General features: G+C 42.0%; 1 protein-coding gene across 1 annotated transcript in view; it reads right to left on the minus strand.

Moving 5' to 3' along the window:
• Positions 1–1,424: 1,424 nt before the first annotated feature.
• The window catches only part of LOC135328789 (rho GTPase-activating protein 22-like), a 41,859-nt gene continuing 23,627 nt past the window's right edge, over positions 1,425–19,656 (minus strand). Inside the window, exons 3-4 of the mRNA XM_064514462.1 lie at positions 3,632–3,719; positions 1,425–1,465 (exon numbers count right to left, since the gene is read on the minus strand). Of these exons, the coding sequence (XP_064370532.1) occupies positions 1,425–1,465; positions 3,632–3,719 (129 nt within the window). The remainder of the gene's footprint in view (positions 1,466–3,631; positions 3,720–19,656) is intronic.

Genomic DNA, 19,656 nt, shown 5'->3' on the forward strand with positions numbered 1-19,656 from the left:
ATTTGTCACCGTTGACCTCAGCAGAAAGCATTGAGGCAAGAGCAAGGAAGTAGCTGTCAGGAGCAATTAAGAGACACAGGGATGTCAGGAATTTTTCAGCAAAGCTGCTTTCAATCAAAACATGCCAGTTGGTTAAAATACAAAAGGACACATTTTCTTCGGCCAAGAACTCTAGAGCATAGTCAAAAATGAAGCAAACTCACCCCCCTCCAGTATAACCAGTAGCCACTGAGGATACTCACCTAGTAGGTAGCTGACAGATTCATGTTCCTGATCTAAACCTAGTGGAACAGAGACTTGGGTGTCCCACATTGCAGGAGAGGATGTTAGCAACAACAGTTGCTAACAACAGCAACAGTACCAATCCAGAAATACCAGCTTCCATGCATGATGATGACCCCTAATCATTAAACTCTGCACCTGACTTCAGAGCACCCTGACAATTTTATAAAGTTTCCCCTCTGCCTACTAATGGGCCCTGAAACATGATGTCAGCTGATGAAGTGTCTGGTTTACTTTGCCATCCCATTTTGAACTTCATGCCTTCCTCTGTCACAGCTAGTGAATGGCTTTAAAAGGGTCCATAAATTCAGATAGTTCCCCCAGAGAAGACAGAGAGAACATCTCTGCCGAAGGAGGTATTTCAGCAAATCCTGCCACCAGATAACAACACAGGTTTGAGCACAGAACAGTTCTGCAGTCTCATGTCCCTAGTTAACCCTTCTCCCAGCTGCACTATACAGCTTAGAAATAAACTTGATGAAACAAGAATAATACACAAAGCCCATCATTAGTTCTTGTTACTCAGCAGAAAAATCAATACCGGCTCTGTTACAATGCAGGACATGCTGTTACTCCAGTCCCTACGCTCTGAGGAAGTAACTCCCACAGCCAAGCTTCACGCAGCCCGCAGCAGAGGAAAGCTAGTAAGATCCAAACACAGTTCCAGAAATCAAAATGCTGAAACTCCAGCAACTGATCACAAAAATAGGTCTTTGGAGGTAACCGGTAACAGACTTTTGAGGGCTTTGGACATTTCCTTGCTGGGATACATGAGAAAGATCTCAGCCCCTCTCATTGCCAGATAATTAGTTTCTAAAGGATTCTGATACTGGTAAGCATTTGAATAATGCTGCACTCTGTTCTTAATTTGCTAGAGCTCTGCAGCTCACAGACACAGCAAAATCCCAAATCTGTATTTACAGCTCTGGAATGTACTTGTCTTCACAAGATACCCAGCTTGGTCAAGGAGACTAAAAGGTCTTGTCATGTCTATAGATATATATAGCCCTATATGACAGTGGGAAAACTGTAACTGAGGCAGAGATATGATCACGGCAAGACATCCAACTCAGGGTAAGACAGGAAATACTGACTTGGGTTCTACAAGATCATTTGTGCTCCCCTTCCTATTCAGTACCCTTTTAGGAGCTGTTCACTATGTGGGCGTTCTGCAGGCCAGCAACTGCACAGAGCACAGCCATTTCAGAAGACTAGCAACAAAATAAGTCACCACACCCCGATTTATACCAAAACCAGCCTGGAATAAACATACTGTGAACAGAACAGAGAACTTCACAAGCCACATTCTCCAGTGATATCTGTGCTTGAGTAAAATTCTTTATCAACTGGCATTTTTCAGTATTTGCTATCTCTGTAGCAACCAAGTTTGCTACACACTTGAATGGCTTTAGCTATGCAAGAGAGGGAAAGAAAAAAAAGAATTTTGGAGGCACAATAGTGATGGCACTAAGACCGAGTAATTTTTCTCAGGAATGCAAAGAACGGCAGTGTCAAAACCACAGGTTGAACACACGTGTCCTGGGACACACAACTGTGCTGTGACTGTAGCATTGCCTTTTCTCATCCCTTTGGGCAGCCACTTTCCAAAGGGTTTCAAGTAGCCCCAAGCACTGTTTCACCCACTCCACTGAAATGGCAGCCACTTGTAGATCGCAAAAGAATTATCCTGATCTACAGCAACACAACCTGACAGGTTGGGCAAAAAGTGAAGAATGATCATTTGCCAAGTCGGAATCAGTAGGCAAACTCAAATTTGCAGAAAACTTAAAATTCAGCCAACCAGCAGAATCATTTCAGATCACCACTAGAACACGAGATCAATAATAAACAAAACACCACAAGTGCTTTCACAGCACAGGTCAGGAGTACTTCGTGGTAGTACAGTGCACCATCTTTGGGAAATGGGTCAAAGGACACGTGTCACATTCAGGCAGTGAATGGCGGTTCCTAGGAGATCTCCCATGTAAGCAATGCTGCCAGCCCAATGCCCTGCTGTTTGAGGGGCACAGCCTATGAGCGTGCAGTACAGGATAAGAAAAAGGAAGCAATAACAGGTAACGAGGAAAAAAATGCCTTCTCCCCAGGTAGCTTCTTGTGTATCAAACAGAATGCTGTCACAGTAACTTACGGCAAAACCTTGTCTTCTGCTGCAATTAAGAGCCTTTCAGCACAGCCTGTTTTTCTTGCACTGCCTGATACTATGTCAAGAGGAGCATACAACAGGCATTTGAAATCCTGCCTGGTTAGACAGCAAGAAAAAGACCCCAAACACACAGGTAAAAGCATACTGCCTCCAGCAGTAGTATTTAGCGACAGGGACAAATGTGCCCCACGTTATCCATTCCATTTAACTGTAATTATGTTAGGCTGCCTCTTTTTTGATCTACTCTATCAACAGACCCAACACTGTGGGGAAACAGATGATGATAAGAAGGAGAAAGCTAGTCCATGCAGGAGAAACTGGCTGTGAAATGAAAGCATGACCAAGCGCAGTTTTTACCCCAGCCACCTTTGTCTCCTCCTTGTTTCCAGGAACTCAGTCTTCGGGTATTGGAAGGCAGCTCTCAAGACATTCACCCTGTTTCATCTTTCGCATCCTCTCGTCTAATGCTGCTAGTGATGCAACACCCTTGTCCTCTGCCGACCTGTCATCTGGAACCACTCGCAAAATATACTACCTTCAAATCTATGCACAGGGAGGGTCCTACCTCTCAGATACAATCAGAACTGAATGGAAGCAAATACAATACTCTGGAGATATCAAGCTAGTCCACAGAAAGTGTTTATACAGGAGCTAAAATAATCAAAAATCTTCCATTAAACTTATGCTGTTAATTAGATTTTCTACCTAACAAAATTTCACCCTGCTTTCTTTCCATGGAAACTTACCTACTCTTTTAAACTAAAAGCCAAATATTTGGAGACTACATGTTTTTCAAATTGGGAAAGTGCACTACAATATCTGAAAAAAGATTATATCCAGTTACTGCATGCCCCTTTTCCACAAAGTCTGGGCTCTTCTGTGTGACAGCTTCTCCCACGATCTATAACAACCAGAAAACCATACCAATCTGGGAGCCCCATCCAAACAGAAAAGCAAAGGGCATGATGCACCTTAACTACTCTTTTCATGAGATACCACAGCAGCAGTGTTTCCAGAACAAAAAACCATGAAGCAGTCTGTGCAGTCCTGTTCCTTTGCAGATAACCTGACTAGTGTGCCAGGCAGCTTAGAAGTGAAGTGAACCTTGCAGTTCAATTATCATTAATGACAGCTGATGGGAATGGGATGATGTTGGGCACAAAGTACAAGGAAATGCTGGCCTACCTGGGGTAATTTCAAACAGATGTTTCCCTGGTTCATCAGGATTAGGTGGCAGCTCGTTCACCTGATTGCCTTGCAGCAGAATGAAACCCTGTAAGGGACACAAACACCAGTGAAGGGGGAAAGGCCATGAGGAGGACAAAGAAAGGAAGATAAACACAACAGGCTTTTTGCAAATTTAAGCCCTGCTGTCCCACTGAGTCCTTCTCCTTTCCAAACCCAACAATTTTGAGCAAGAAAAGATTCAGCTGGTCATGCACATCTCACCTTTCTTTCCCCTCACAGAGGACGCTTCTGGTCTATCCTCTGTAGCAGTAATATTCTAAGCATGCATAGGAGATTCTCCTTGGTTTCCACAGCTAAACATCCCTTATTAAAGTTTCATCTGAGATGACATCTATTCTTCCTTTACCTTTTAATTTCTCAACTCTGGTTGTAGCTTGCAAGCCATATGAGGTGGCTGAAATTGTACTTCCAGATCTCTATTTAGATATCTGAATAAAATGCACTCCTTTCCAGAGATTCTCGTTACTGAGAAGATCTCAGGAAGATACCTGAAGAGAACAACTGATTTAGATTTGCGAGACAACAGGACTGCTTTGTAATGCAAGAGATTATAGTTTACCTAGCAAGAGGGCTGAGCCCCTTTACTTCCCAGTCCAAACATTGCTAGAATTCAGATTCAATTTCACCTTAAGCCCAAATGTAATCAGCACAATGTATTTTAAATTCAGGAATTTTTTCATAGTCAGTCTGTGGAATAGCATCTTCAGTGAAAGTGAGCAAAAATCATCTATGGAGAAGTTGAGATAAAAAGAACCTAGGAACCTCTTGTCCAGTAACATGGATGGAACAAAAAAGACCATTTGGACACCACTGTTTCTCTTTTTAGTTCGATCTTTGACATTTTGAAGAATTTTCAACTGACATTCTTTAGGACCTACATTCAGTAAGACAGGCAGAAGGTAATCTGGGACTTATCTTAGGACTCTCAACAGTCAAGCCAAAAGGTGTGTAAGGAGCAACTCCCATTCCTGCACTAAACTGCCCTGGAATGGCAGCTGGATCCATAAAGGTTTTTTTGATGCGTAGCGGGGAAAGGGGAAAGGGGAAAGGGGAAAGGGGAAAGGGGAAAGGGGAAAGGGGAAAGGGGAAAGGGGAAAGGGGAAAGGGGAAAGGGGAAAGGGGAAAGGGGAAAGGGGAAAGGGGAAAGGGGAAAGGGGAAAGGGGAAAGGGGAAAGGGGAAAGGGGAAAGGGGAAAGGGGAAAGGGGAAAGGGGAAAGGGGAAAGGGGAAAGGGGAAAGGGGAAAGGGGAAAGGGGAAAGGGGAACGGGGAACGGGGAAAGGGGAACAATGGAAACAGCATGGCATTGCTAGTAAACTCTCACAAACTATCTTCTCTCCAACCATTTTAGCAACAGCCAAATTCAAGAGACATGAGAGTATCATAACACTGGTAATCAAAATCAATCCCAGTTATGCTTCTTGTCAGCTTCCAGATCTGTATTACTGAGTAATACAATTACAGTGTCTCATGAGAGAGACAATCCAGGATTTCAACTGATAGAACACAACCTATAATATGACCTTTGCAATCTTCTTTATATAGCAGAGAAGCCAGTAATTTTATTTTTCATTATATCTGTTATGGCATAATTTCCCTTTGCTTCTTGGTAAAACATCTTCTGTACAGATGCTTTATTTGGAGAAATTACTGTAATAAATCATGGAGCCAGCTGGTATTAAATGTAAATGAATTAACCTTTTACTCTTTTCTGTGAACATGGAACACTCAAACTACTATGTATAAATAACCCAAGCAGTAATGCTCAAGCTGGAAAATATTTTCAGCTGGAGAATAAACTCTGATTCATGAAGTCTGCAAGTTGCAATTCTCATTCTGACAACTCAACCTATTAAAGTGACTTGCTGCTTTGAAAGGACCTGCTTATTGCAGTCTGTTAAAGTCTCACAAGTATGTCAAATTTGCTCCTGACAAAATATAGTAGGACCCAGACTGTCATGTCACTACAGACACAACAACCCATTTCTATGCTTCGCTATCCCTCAAGTAGAGTCAGGCTATAGAGCTTCATTTAGTTCCTCTTGACAAGCCAGATCAACATCATTCTAAAGCAGGGAATCTCTGTCCATTGAATAAATAATCCAGAGCTCATGAAACTCTGCTCTAGTTAATCGCATAGCTCAGGCCACTGCAAAGTTTATACGGTAAGAATTGGGGTAGAACCCTGAACCCTGAATTGGGGTAGTCTTAGTGTATAGAGCAACAAAAATACTACTCCATACCCACCAGATCCACCCCACTACCTCACTGTTGCTATATTTAAGAAGTCAGGAAATAAAAAGCTCCAAAAGCAAAGTTACGGTGGCACCATTGCATATATGCTGAATGTTTAATAGTACACACTATTCCTGGTCCATCTACAGAATATAAGAGCAAAAGCAATCAAGAAACATTGTCAGATTTTTTGCTGAGGCCTTCACTTTAGATATCTTTGGTTTTGCTTTGAGGAATTTCTGAAATCATTATCTTGATTTTGTTTCCCTATGCTTTAAAAAAAAAAAAAAAAAAAAAAAAAAAAAAAAAAAGAGAGAGAGAGAGAGAGAAATAAAAATCCTGTGCTTAGTGTAAAAGTCAAAGATGGGTTGGCTTGTTTTAAACCATACTGTAAAGTTATGACACATTTGATATATATTTGAGAAGTAAGCATCTGAAAGAAAAAAAGATTTTGCCAAACTGAACACTGACTGTAGGGACTACTCAGATGACAGCCAGAGCCATTCAGCCAAACTCCACAAGGGGCCAAAGCCAGCAACTGAGGGCTCCACAAAGCAGCCCAGAGGAGAGGAGTAAAGCATTAAAGCTGACACAATACACTTTTGTGCGTGTATGCATTTTGCCTGCCTAAAAACCTAATAGCAGCCTGGTGCTGGTAATTGGAGTGAATTGCGAGCAGAGCATACTGAAGCCAGTAAAGGACCATTACACACTCCTGGTGCTCTAGGCTACTAAGCACAGAAATGAATTATTCACCAGAAGAAAGAAGAAACTAGGAATGAAAGAGAGACAGAGGATACGGAAGGTTTTTTGCTGTTGTTGTTGCTCTTTTTTTTTTTTTTTTTTTTAATAAATAGGGAATCTAAGTAGGTTTCAAACAGAAAGGTACATGTACTATCTACAAGTACCTTTCCGTGTGCCCCATTCCGCAATAGCCTGTGCAGCGCAGCCCAGCATCATCCAGCCCCTAACTCCTTCCCTACCCCAGTCCCTGCAGAGTGTGGCTGCTGCAACTTGCACAGCTGCTGGGCTCCAGGAGGGAGGAAGGAGAAAGGCTATAACTGAGTGACACTCCTCTTCTTCCCTTTCCCTCTGCTGAAGGAAACAAGGAGCACTGCACACCAGAATGCCAGAGCAGAGCTACTGTGCCTACGGAATCAGCTGAGGAGTGGATGAAGAGCCTGAGCTAGATGAACAGGACGAGACAGAACAGAGCAAGGACCACCCTTCCAGGTAACCTCCCCTAGGGGGTCCCAGCTCCTAAGTAAGATCAGAGCACTTGAGGAACAGGAAATTGCTAAAATGATCAAACCTCCCCCTCCATAGAACTGACCTCTGACCGTCTCCCCCACCAAAAAAAGAAAAATACTTAGAATCAGCATCCCAAAAGATTCAAGAGATGCTATCAATTGCTACCATGGCTAAACTGTGTTATCCCAGAAAGGGAAGAGATGATATAAGGACATAGGCAGTGGGAAGGTCAGAATTTTTTGTTTTGTCTTTAAGAAAGCTTCTTCATGAAGAATAGAACCGGAAGTGGTTTGGTGTTAATACTGCACACATTAGAAGTTCAAAACCTTGCTGCTTTCAGAAACGTATGCAATAGCCCTGGAAAAATGGCTTCACACACAGAAAGAGAACCAAAGTTGTGCAATTCAAACCAGAAGGGAATTCAGTATAGCCTATGACAAGAATGTCAAGAATTTACAAAAAGAACCCCAAAAGATCACAACGTTGGTTTAAAAAAAAAGTTCTCAAGATCATTCTAATTTTGGCAGTTCTGCATTCCCAGCTTTAATTTCACATTTTCAGATCATTATCTTCTCAACAAAAGCTAGAAATGTACATGTAACAATGAAAATAATACAGTATCGGTGGATTCCAGCAGATCAGACTTTCAGAGCCCCAATTACCACTTGAAAGCTGGCAACTGTTGTTTTCTGTCAGAACATGTAATTTTAATAGCTGCTTTATTTTGAAGACCAATTCACATTTGGTAGAAAGGCATGCTGTTAAGCAGACAGCAACTCTAGCTCTCTTCCTTTAAGGTACAATAATTCGCTCCTAAGGAGGTGTCTAAAGAAAACTAGGTAATCTCAGAATGGGTACTCCCTGCATGCTGAGGCAAAATAGAAATTAGGCCTTCCTTATGCAGTAGTACAAAGTAAAAAGTGAGCATAAACCCTATTTGTAAACATTTGCAATCAAGTAGAACTCAGGACTCTAAATCAAGCCATGTTTCTTCACTTCAGAAAAATGAATGCATGCTTCTGTGGAGGGCTCCTTCCCCCAGCCTGAGTCAGTATGTTTGGTAAATAAATATAGCTAGTTCACAAATATTCTGGGCAAAAAACAACTATATACATGTCAGCTTTTTGCTATTTTATGGCATGAAATGGCCATAAATGGTAAATGATACCTGCAGATCAGGAGATTCAAAGTTTATTTACAGGAAATAGCAGGAGGTAATAAAGAATTTCTTTTAAAATTGACTTAACAAAAAAGGGCTGTCAAACTAAAGCCCTTCATAAAGCCCATCTTTCTGCAGGAAACTAAAGTCACTGATGAAGCCAAAGGATCAAACCAAAACCTGCACAGCACTGCAGTATGAGATGCAGGAGTTGTAATTGGCTTTCCTCAGGTTACCATTCTCCTCTATGAAAGCCAGACAAACAGACTTTCACCATGCTTGATGCAACCTGTGATGTGATGTCACCTGCCCCCCTTCACTAAAAGGCCTTCGGTACACGAGGGCAATGAAGCTTACTCTACGAGAGATTGCAGACCCATAGATTACTTGAACTAACCCTAAAACAAAGCATTTCTCAAGCAAAATACACTTCCTTTTTAATCCTTTGCAGAAGATACTGATTCCATATACTCTGTAGAAAGTTCTTATGGAGATGACTTGTTTCCTCTTTCTATTTCATCCAGCTTTGAGGAAATGGCAGAGAAGAACAAGCTCTCTCTGTAGCACAGCTCATTTAAAAAAAAAAAAACAGCAGACACAGGACAGTGGAAGGAATGCAAAATTTGATGTAGCCACAGCAGCAATGGGGACTATACTCTATCATAGCCGCTTCCCTCTTACGAGTGTGGACCTCATACAGTAGTGCTAATGAGGCTGCAGCAGGCTGGTCTGGTAGCATGAAAACTGAAAGACTAGGAAAAGAGAAATAATGGAGAGAATGATTTTTTCAGAAAGGAAAATTGAGGGATGCTTACCTGTGAAAAATAAGAAAAAGAAAAAAAAAAAGCTGGTTATTTAGAGACTTTCACCTCAACTTCCATGAATAACCAAAAACACTGTAAACTGAAGCAATTTTAGTCTTCAGTGTATACCCCTGCCCCTCACACACAAGAAACTCACTTGAATTGATGGCATTTTTAAACACTCCTGAGCAGTTTGGAACTGAGCAAAGTCTACAACATAGGCCCATCTCTGGGAAGTACTTTCGGGTCACAGGAAGGGGTGTGCATGTGCACGTGCCTATGTGTCTACATATCCATCTCAAAGCTTTTCAGATCAGCTTCTTGTGCGTTGCTCCCTACACACCTCAGTGAACTGTGTGAAGCTCTTACCATAACCATTCCGGTTAGAAGCCAATGCACTTATTGAGGGTAATACACTACCTAGCTCACAGCTGTCTGATCTGTCTGGCAAACTGTAAAGCACTCTGTAAATAAACAAAAATGGAAAGGTAACAAAAACAATCTTAGTAAGGAGGGTGTATCAATTCTGACAGCCACTGCCACTGGTAAGATGACATTACTAAATTTAAATAGACTGATGTGTCCTTGCCCAGCAGTCATGCAGACTGCATTTGCAACCTTGCTTTGGAGGTAAATTAATGACGGATTAAATCAGTTCAAATTCCCCAGGGACTAACTTGACATATGCCAAAGCACGCCCCAGAAATAAACCTCAGTTCATGACTAAGTTATTCCTCCCTCTCTTGGGCTTCGGGCGCCATCCCTGAGAAGACAGACAGCTCAAGGGATGGGCAATAGGTTATAGAGCTTCCAGTATGGCAGAGGTTCAAATCCAATTTTTGCTAATAGCATCACCCCAAGCTCTTTGGGAGCCATGGTGCTTCGAGGGAGAATCTTAAGAGGACAAGCGTCCACACCTTCAAGGCATTATTGTAGCTGACTTCCTTAACAGAACCAACCGAGAAGTCCTGACTTGTACCAGGATCCTTACGGAACTGTAGTCTGGTAAGAAATGGGACATGTGTATGGAAATCTTCTGTTGCTTGTCTGAGTCCGTCAACACAGTTGGCTCCAGAACACTGAATGTTAAGTCTCATACCATTACTTTTAACGCAGCACCCTGGTCACTGTTACAAGTGTTTACAAACTCAAGGAAAAAAAGTGGGGCTGAACTCTACCCTCAGGTGTATGTTTGGAATCCCAGGCCAAGGATGAGGCTAAACTGACTACATCAATATCTTGAATTTGCTAAACATGGAACAACATTTCTGCAGCAGCTTTTTATCTCAGATCCTGAACTCCAAGGATCACATAGCCCATGCTAACTCAGGACCTTGACACAAATTTACACCAGTCCAGAATTAGAGATTACGGACTAGTCCATGTGACAATACTTCCACCCTTAAGTGATGCATTTTTGCAAGAGCTGAGGAAGAAATGTCCAAACATACAGTTCATCTATTACTGCAAGTCACCTTTCCCCTGAGGCTAGATAGGTAAAATATTTCTCCATAAAAGACATGAAAGAGTCTAGAGATCAAATGATCTATAATCCGCTTTCATTTTCGAAACTAGTAACATAGCATACATGAAGAAACTCTACACTGGGACACTTACAGCAGGAAGAATACACACATCTATGCAGAAGTATTTTGATATGCAACTTCTGGATAGCTGTGGCTTTGCAAAGCAACTATCATACTAATGAACAACTTTCACCGTGATTTCTGGATCAGCAGCCGCCACAGCTTCAAAAATCAGCGTTGCTTCCCTTGCCTGAAACTGGACCTAGATGACAGCAAGGAGGCTAACCTGGAAAAGATGAGACAAAAAGATGCTCTGCAGACATTTTTGTTCTGTGCAGCATTACTTCTAGTCTCAAAACAAAAAACAAAAAACACACGCACAGGGAAGCTGGAGGGAGAGGACTTAGCATCAGCTTAGCCTCAGTCAAAGAGATGGAAGGTGAATTTCCTCATATGTACTGCTGGCTAGAGATAGACACATGGCTCAACTGAGCCATGATCTCAGACCAGGAACAGGCAGCAGAACGGCAAAGAAAGCTTCCCTATGTGTCTGTGAAGAACTTTCCCAGAGCTACACAAGCACAAACCCGTAGAAGCGCTCCCTTGCCTGTATTGTTTCTCATCTGGACACTCAGTAAAACCTGTATTGGCAGTACTGGCACTTCGGATCACAAGGTAGATCTGCTGTGTCATAGGACATACTTGACTACAAGTTTGCTGTGTTGTATCAAGTGAATAACTAAGTTGCCTGTGCCCCAATTCCTCCATCTACAGAATACTGATAAAACCACCAGAACTGCAGCTGTTTCCACAAAAGGAAATCGAGTCTTAAGAGTTAGTTCAATATCTTTCAAAGGGAGGTGGAGAGCTGTATAAGTAACAGGATTTAAAAGAAAAAAAAGAGGGGAGGCAAGTTGCATCTGTAAGTTGTATTTGAGATGGATGGGTGAAGCCCATTGTATCTAAAGCCATCACAGCAGATAAACTCTGCACGTTTCAGGCCAAAACGTGTCAGAACAGACACACTGGTGCCTGTGGTTGAGAGAAAAGACAACTGAGTATTTTAAAGAAGGAAATGCATGGAGAAGTAGCAAGGATAGAATAGAATTCTGTTCTTTCCCTCTCTCTCACTCCATAGAAACCTTAAAACTAGCCTTTTTCCTGGCAGTGTCATTTTAGTAAGTGTCGCTAAGAGGTATGAATCAGACAAGGAGAGCATCAACAAGGTGAGGTAATTGATCATGGGTGCACTCCATTTCAAGAAGAGTTAAGTTAATTCACTTCATGTGGTATAAGATCATGCTCATCAGTTACTAGGATCAGGTAGCATCCTGATATTTGTTGAATTACTTGCTATGCAATCACTTCTCCACCCCAAGTGGCAGAGAACGGGTCTGCTCTTTGACCACTAAAATAGTTTAAAGAGTTGGCATGCCTGAGCTTCAGCAGGATCTGAAAACATTTTAAATAAAACAGACTAACACGAATCCCTGCAAAATTTCAATATCATCATGTAATCAGAAAGCAACTGGGAAGATCTTTTAGGCTATTTGCAATTACGTCATCAAAAGCAATGTAAAACAGCAAGGAGAAAATATCTTGGATATGCCAGCTATAGTAGGACAGTGACACAGAATGTGGCACAGATTACCCACTTCACCAAGAACTCTGGATCTCTTGCAGGTTTGGAGCCTATAAGGAAGTTCGTGCTGCTATGGTTTCCAGGTCATTTTTTCCAGGGCCAGTTCAAGTTTTCTTATTCTTACAGTAATTATACAGCAAATAACAGTGTAGACATAGCCATACAGAAAAACAGCTGAATGAACAGAGCCATCTTCTTAAGTTCTATAAGATTTAGAGTATGATTCGCAGATTTTAAGGGAAGAAGAGATTAATAGGAGTCTAGCATGACCTACCAGCAATGCAATAGTACCTCTGCTCCTTTTGCTGTTTTACATGCTCCTGGGCTCAGAGCAATATTAACATTCTGCTTAGTTTACACTGCTTACTTTCCACTGAGAGAAAAAGTAACTCACTCTGGGATATCAGCCTCTCCTGAATTCTTGATACTCTTACAGATTTCCATCTGTCCAAAACAGCTACTTCCTTCTCACGTTAAAGACTTGACCTGTGTTTATCCAGCAGTCCTTTATTGCCACAGTACATCTTTTTAGAGAAGAAAGGAAAGTTTTTCACTAACGTTACTAGAACTAGATTTTGTTTACAGGAACAGTTTGCAGATGGCAGCCCTTAAAAACTTGGAAGCTCTGTACTGGGAAATGAACAGAAGACTTCCAAAGTTGAATACATGTTAGAGAGTTCTCAACAAGGCTATAACAGACCAGAGGGTTATGGGAGCATCTACAGGTATGAATAACAGGAACAGTCCAGACTGCAGGTTGATGTTGCAGTAGATAGAACAAACATGTCTGGGTATCTCAGAGACTTCCCAGGTGTTTTCTGCCTTCTTCTGCAAGGAAAAAAAAACCTCTTCAGAAGAAGCTAATAACCTCCATAGTGACCTGGGGGAGGATGAAATTCCAGTATGTTATACATAGTACAACAGCTTTGCTCCTTTGCCTTGTAAAACGCACCCTGGATTGGTAAGAGAAACAGGTAAACACTGGGTGGAGTCTACTGACAAGAAATGCTCAGAAAACGTGTGGATAGCCAAAGAGGACAAAGATCTGTCAACACACATAAACCCCTTTAGAGGTTGAGGGAAGGCATGTCAATGCCAAAGCATCAAGCTATCCCCAAGTGTTACCTAACAGCTAGTTAATTCCTGTTACCAACCTCATCTCCAGGTATCCAATGTAACGAATAAAAACATTCGCCATGTTACAATGCATTATGATCCTCTACATACTACTCATGTCTTGCTACTCCCACTTCTCCTTTTGGGTTTCCCGTTACAGAGTCATTAATGGAGAGATCATATTGTTGCCATCCCTGTCCAGTGACTAGAGGAGAGGTGGCCCTAATGCTCTGTTAGGGCCTCTAGACAGTGCTGCAGAACAATGTCAGGGCTCAGTTCCTGTTCCCTATCTGGGGAAAGGTAAGACTGTGGAATAACAGGCTAGGAAGGAACTCCAGCAAAGACTGAACGGAGAGGTTTATCTAGGATGGTTGTGAGTTTTAAAATGAAGAAAAAAAACAAGGAGTCAAAAGAATAGGTTAAAAAAACACAACACTTTCAACACCTCCTGCCCTCAAGTCCTATCTATTGTCGTATGTTTTGATTTTTGGTTCACTGAAATCAGAAGACAGGATGAAGGGACTCCAAAAATATAACACAAAAATAGTGGAAATACAGGACTGAAAAAAGGAAAAACCCCAAACAAAAACCACCACATCAAAAAGTCATTCTAAAATGGCACAGAAGTATCATAATATTATCCTCTCTAGAGTGCAGTGCCTGGAACACACGCTGTAGAAAATTGTGCTGTTCTCTGGAGTGCACAATTCAAGCCCACTTCAGGTGCTCTTAAGCCCTTTATTATGCAGTCAATACTGAAAGAAAGATTAATGAATTAGCTGCAGAGTGGCTTCTGATCCCCTTGAAATCAGCAGGAGTTATACTACCTCCCGCCCTGGGAACATAATCAAACCCAGAGTTACTTTAAAAACCCACAGATATTGACAGCACTATTAGGAGTATCAAGAGGTCTTTGCAGGTCAGCCCTCCTTTCCCCCTGTCCTCATGGAAGTATCTGAGGAAATATTCAAGCAAAGCAGTATCTGCAAGTTCACCCTCCAGCCTCTAGTATGGAAGTCAGTCTGGCGGAGCAGACTGTGCAGCTGCAATTACATCATATGGCACACAAGTGCAAAACACCTTCATCACTGCTTGATGAATTACCACCACAGAACCCCCTTCACTCCAGTACAGGCCACTTCACTCCAGTAAGGGCATGCCATTCTCCTGTTGCAGATCAAAGTTCCTTCTTTTCTGAATTATTTTCAAGGGAAGAATGTTATTAATTCCTTCTATGGAAACCTGTGCTTCCAGATTCTTAGAAGTAGACAATGCAACATCCATGAACAAAGACATATTGTTTAGGGTTTCTCTCTTGAATTGTTATGGCAGTGTCTCGCAAACCTAATTTGGTTTTGTCAGATGAACATGACAGTGACTTTCTTCCAGAGTATGTACAAATAATGAAGCAAGAAAAGATCAATGAAAAGTTGAGTTATTGATATAGGTTTTGTACACCAGCTTGCAGACCATGCTCAGTCTTGAAAACAGGAAGATTTAAAACAAACATAAATATCTTTAGAGCTGAAGGAAATTAGGGCATAATATCAACTAATGAAAATCTCTACATAACCTAAAAACAAAAAAACTGACAAAGACAGAACTATTTATTCTAGGTCACGGCAGTCTGCCTGGGTCATTGTCCCTTCCTTCCACAGCATCCAAATGAAAAGCTAACAATTCCAGATATCTGCAGTCCGTTGCTTAAGTCAGATACAAATCCTATTTTTGTGACTGTTTCAGAGTGGTCAACAACATGGTCCTGTATCATCCTGTAAAAAAATGGCATCCCCCAATGATAAACTTAAGGCAACACATTTACTGTGGACAGAAGGAAAAAACATTTTCCCCCTTATCTTCACTATTTTCCCCCCAAACCGATGGAATTCACATGTGCATGACAATGGAAATGAAGAGCTTAGTGCAGTACAAATGACAGATACAAACATGCAATTGCTGCAGAAGTTTCAGAGGATAAAAGGCTAACACTGCCATGACTGTTAAAAATAAGTGTGTTTACTCAGCAGCAACAGCTTGTTCAATATTACACAAATACAAGACACTCTCCAGGGCAGAGCCTAATCAGCCAAATAAGCTATTAAAACATGATATTGCTGTGCTCCTCTTTGCATTAGCTGCATATTAAATAGGAAATTGCGAAGGTCTCCATTTTGATGTTCCACATCCCCAGTACGACTCCTCTACTTCAAGAAAACACCTCTCCTTCCAATCCTCAATTCTTTACAGCCATGTTCCCCCAGAACAAGAGAACTGTCAGTGAACAGCAAGCAATAAAACCTGGAGCAGGGAACTTAATTCTTAGTATAGTAAAGTCTCCTGCAGAACCCTTAACTGAGTTTTTTGGCCATAGCAAAGAGCTTTGCAGCATCTTTGGAAATGCTGGGTGGGATTTCACTTTTACTTTGGTCCAAGCCTCTCCTTTCAAAGGCTTACCCTTCAAGGGAACATTACAGAAGCTCCTCTCACCCAGGATACTTTTTAATGCACTTGCTGAGTGCTGCTGGATCTTTTCCCCTCCTCACAAGACATCACAGTCTTGATATGGCTTCCTGTCTGAACACTCAGACTATAAATTAAGGTCTCAATGACTCAACTGTTCTTAGACTTTTTGTCTCCTGAAGAAATTCCAGTTTGTTATCGAGGTAAGATCTCCTGCTTTAGTAACTGAAGCAGGCATTGACTTCTCCTCACCTCTGACACTGCAAAACCTACTCAGTCAGAATACAGGGTTCTGGAGTCTTGTCCTTTGCCCTGACTGCTAAAACCCATCCGTCCTACCTATACAAACCCGATGAAGACCAGGTGCAAAAGTGGCAGAGTTCACATTTGATCATGAGGGCCTTCTCTGGCCTCCAAACCTTGATGTTTGAAGCCTTGAGCTTTGGAACCCAGCAGGAATGGGTCCATTGCAATAGTCCTATATATAGCTGCAAATTGCCCCTGTCTGTAAAGCTTAATCTAAATAGATTAGGGAGAGCGTGAAGAGGAGGCGGCTAGCATGTGTGTGCAGGTCCACTCCCTAAGCAGGGCAGTGACACAATTTTACTCACAAGTTAAGTTTTGGTCATTCAGCTGGAATTATTTGAAGGCAGAAAGAGCAAGACGTGCAGGGAAGAAGGCAGAAGTGTAGGTGTAAGCTGAAGCCTAATGGTTTGCAGCGATACAGAGAAATCCACCTCCAAGAGAGGGCTCCGGGATTGCATCCTCTGCAGCCAGCTTAACTGTGATGGAAGAGTTTTCTGTACAGGAAGCCCTTGTGTTCTGGGAACCATACACCCCGGCACAGATAAGTGCTGTCTTCTAGTCCAGAAATAGACTTCCAGCCTCAGAAAGGGACAGGGTTAAAAAACACTCTTTTCAACATTCCTCATGACTGCCTGAGACAGCTCCCTGCTTAGCGTTCACCGCTATTAACTACGGTGCAGAAGTGCCCAGCTCTCCCTACACCTTGCGTACAGACACTGCATGCTTGGCTTAAAGCTGCAAAATCCAGCTGTTGGCTCAGGACTAAGTTAAACAATAGCAGGTTACATTATAAGGTTCAAGTTTCTCCAGTCTCTACATAGCAGCCTCTGTAATGAGGAATCAAGTCTCTGACAAGGTAAATGTGAGAGGTAGGATGCTGCCAACATCCTCCTGCATCCACAATGCATGTTTCAGGCTCACAGGGGAAAAATCCATCTTGGTTCTCACTCTACAATGAGATTTATGTGCAACAGTTAAGCATGTATCTGTAGCAAGCAGTTTAATAATAGGCTATAATGAGTGTGTGTATGCTGATGGTATTACGCAGGCTGCCTGTCACACTGTAGTGCCTGCACTGACTCATCAGGAGCAACAGTACAGGGACATTGTCTGGCTCTTCCAATTATGTTCCTTCTCTTCAATGACTCTAGTTAGAGGCCTGACAGACAAAACAGTGACTACAGAAAATATGCTGCCTAATATACTACAGCAACCAAGAAAGCACTTAGCTCAAATGCCACAAAAATCCTTTACAGGCACATCGAAGAACTTGAATAAGAATTTCTTATCTCTTGTAAGCCTTACCCAAGGTCTATAGTACATATCTCCCCAGTGCTGTAGATTTAGAAGGATCAGAGGAGCACAAAATCCTGCTGAATTTAGTGCAGAGTCCAGAGTGACACTTGCTATGCCCTCAGCTACACATTTGCCCTAAGTCGAGGAGCACTCTCTTCTCACTAGAGTCCTTTTTTAAGAGGACCACATTTAATTGTAAGAAACAGATACTAGACCAGCAGCATACAAAAAAAGGCCTGTGAAGCTGGACTCCAAAGAAGCAGTGTTTACCTGGGGGGAACTGAACAGGTTGCACCTGCCAGCACTTCAGGTCAAAGCACCTTGAACAGAGACCCTTGAAAACCTTTGAGGTGGTGAAGCAGTTGAAATTCTCAGCCATGGCTCCTTTGTAATAGGCGCTGCACAAGCGGCCAAAAGAAACATTAAAGAAGGATGCAGTTTCTTTGCCTGTCTCAGTCTATCTCCTCCCCCTTTCCGTCATGTAATTTACGACATATATATTAGCCTTCAACCACTAGAGCATCTGCTGTATGAGAAACAACTATTTTCAGAAAATTCCACGTTAAGGTGTTAGTTAAGTCAGTGAAGTCCTTTTCTCAGATTTTTCATTAGTTGGCTCTAAACATGTTTGGGGGGGGGGGGGGGGGGGCAGAAATATACCTGCCCTTGCCCTTCTGTTGTTTTTCTCTGCCTGCACATGCATTCCTGGCTCCACAGCACAGCCTAATGGGCAGGGGAAATTTCCACAGTAATAGCAGAAACACCTCATTGAGGAGTCAAAGCCTTGCATTTCAAGTTCATTCACATACCTGTAACTAACCACAATCAGTACTGCCTAGCAAAAAAAGCCAGCAAGTCCTATAAGCAGCTTCACATCTCCTTGTTAGTTGCAAAAACATTGACCTGTTGTTCTTCACTCTGCTGTGTGAAATGTCTAGCGCTGCAGATAACCAATGGGAGGACAGAGAATTTTTTCTTCTTCTCTCTTCCAGGGATCTTTATGGCTGCTGGAGAATTTAACACTTGAAGTCAGCTCAACAATATCCACTAAACTCTACACACATCTTACTGTAGATCAACAAAAGCAATATAATATGAATATAACAAAGGATGCAGTATATTTAGCAAACAAAACTCTTCACAGTGGGAACACTCATCTGCTCTAAAGGTTTTCTTGTCAGTGTCTTCCGATTCTCAGTGCTTCAGAAAACAGTAAATACTATCTACCTCTTTGCACAGCCTGCTTTCTTCTTGCACTGCTAATATAACAGAGCAGCAGCAGCAACGTACTGCAGGAGCACTTTTAGGAAAGGGGCTGTCATTTCCTATGTCTGCAGAGTGCCCAGCGCAACAGAACTAATTGTTTTCTGCATTTAACCACAGTGCACATACTAAATGATAGGTCTTAAATCCTAGTCAGACAGATATAACAGATAAGAAAGGAACAAAGAACTAAATGTGATTTAAGTGTGCTGGTTCAGCCAGCCTCAGAAAATGAGCAATTATTTTCCCCTCATGTACGATGGGCAGGGAACTCAGGCACAGAAACGTCAAGAGACTTCCCTTTGGTCTCAAACTCTGCCGCTAGAGTAGAGCTAGAAACAGAACCTAGCAATCCTGACTACAGATAAGAGACCACCTCTCCAATCAGTCACTTTGCAAAATAAAGACTGCTTCAGTTCAAGCTTCCCATCAGCTCCCTGCATGTTGCCTTCCAAAGGAATACACAGTATTTCCAGAACATTTATTTAGTGATCAGTTTACCCATTAAGGTATCTCCAGTCTGCACATTTCACATAAGGAGTCAAACAAGGATAAATCAGCACCATATTGGCACATGCAGTTTACTCCGGCTTACAGGTGGGCAGTTCATTTTCTCAGCTAGTTCAAGGCCTGCAGAAGTCTGCAAGAGAGAAATCCTGTTTTAAACTGCTATGAACTGAACCAGGAAGAGCCCAAACCTATTGTTCTGGAGCTGTCATCTCAACCTGGGAGGGGCTCAGCCCAGGGAGTATTTAGGGGCCTTCAGGAAACACAGGATATAAGAGGGAGTTTTATGTATACATGTACATACGTACACACAATCATACTCCCGTGCTACAGGAAATCATTCCTACCTGTGTTTTATTAGAAACAGCATGATTTATAAAAACTTGAAACATGAGTGATT

The sequence above is a fragment of the Dromaius novaehollandiae genome, chromosome 6, assembly GCF_036370855.1.
Source record: "Dromaius novaehollandiae isolate bDroNov1 chromosome 6, bDroNov1.hap1, whole genome shotgun sequence".
Classification (NCBI taxonomy): Eukaryota; Metazoa; Chordata; class Aves; order Casuariiformes; family Dromaiidae; genus Dromaius; species Dromaius novaehollandiae.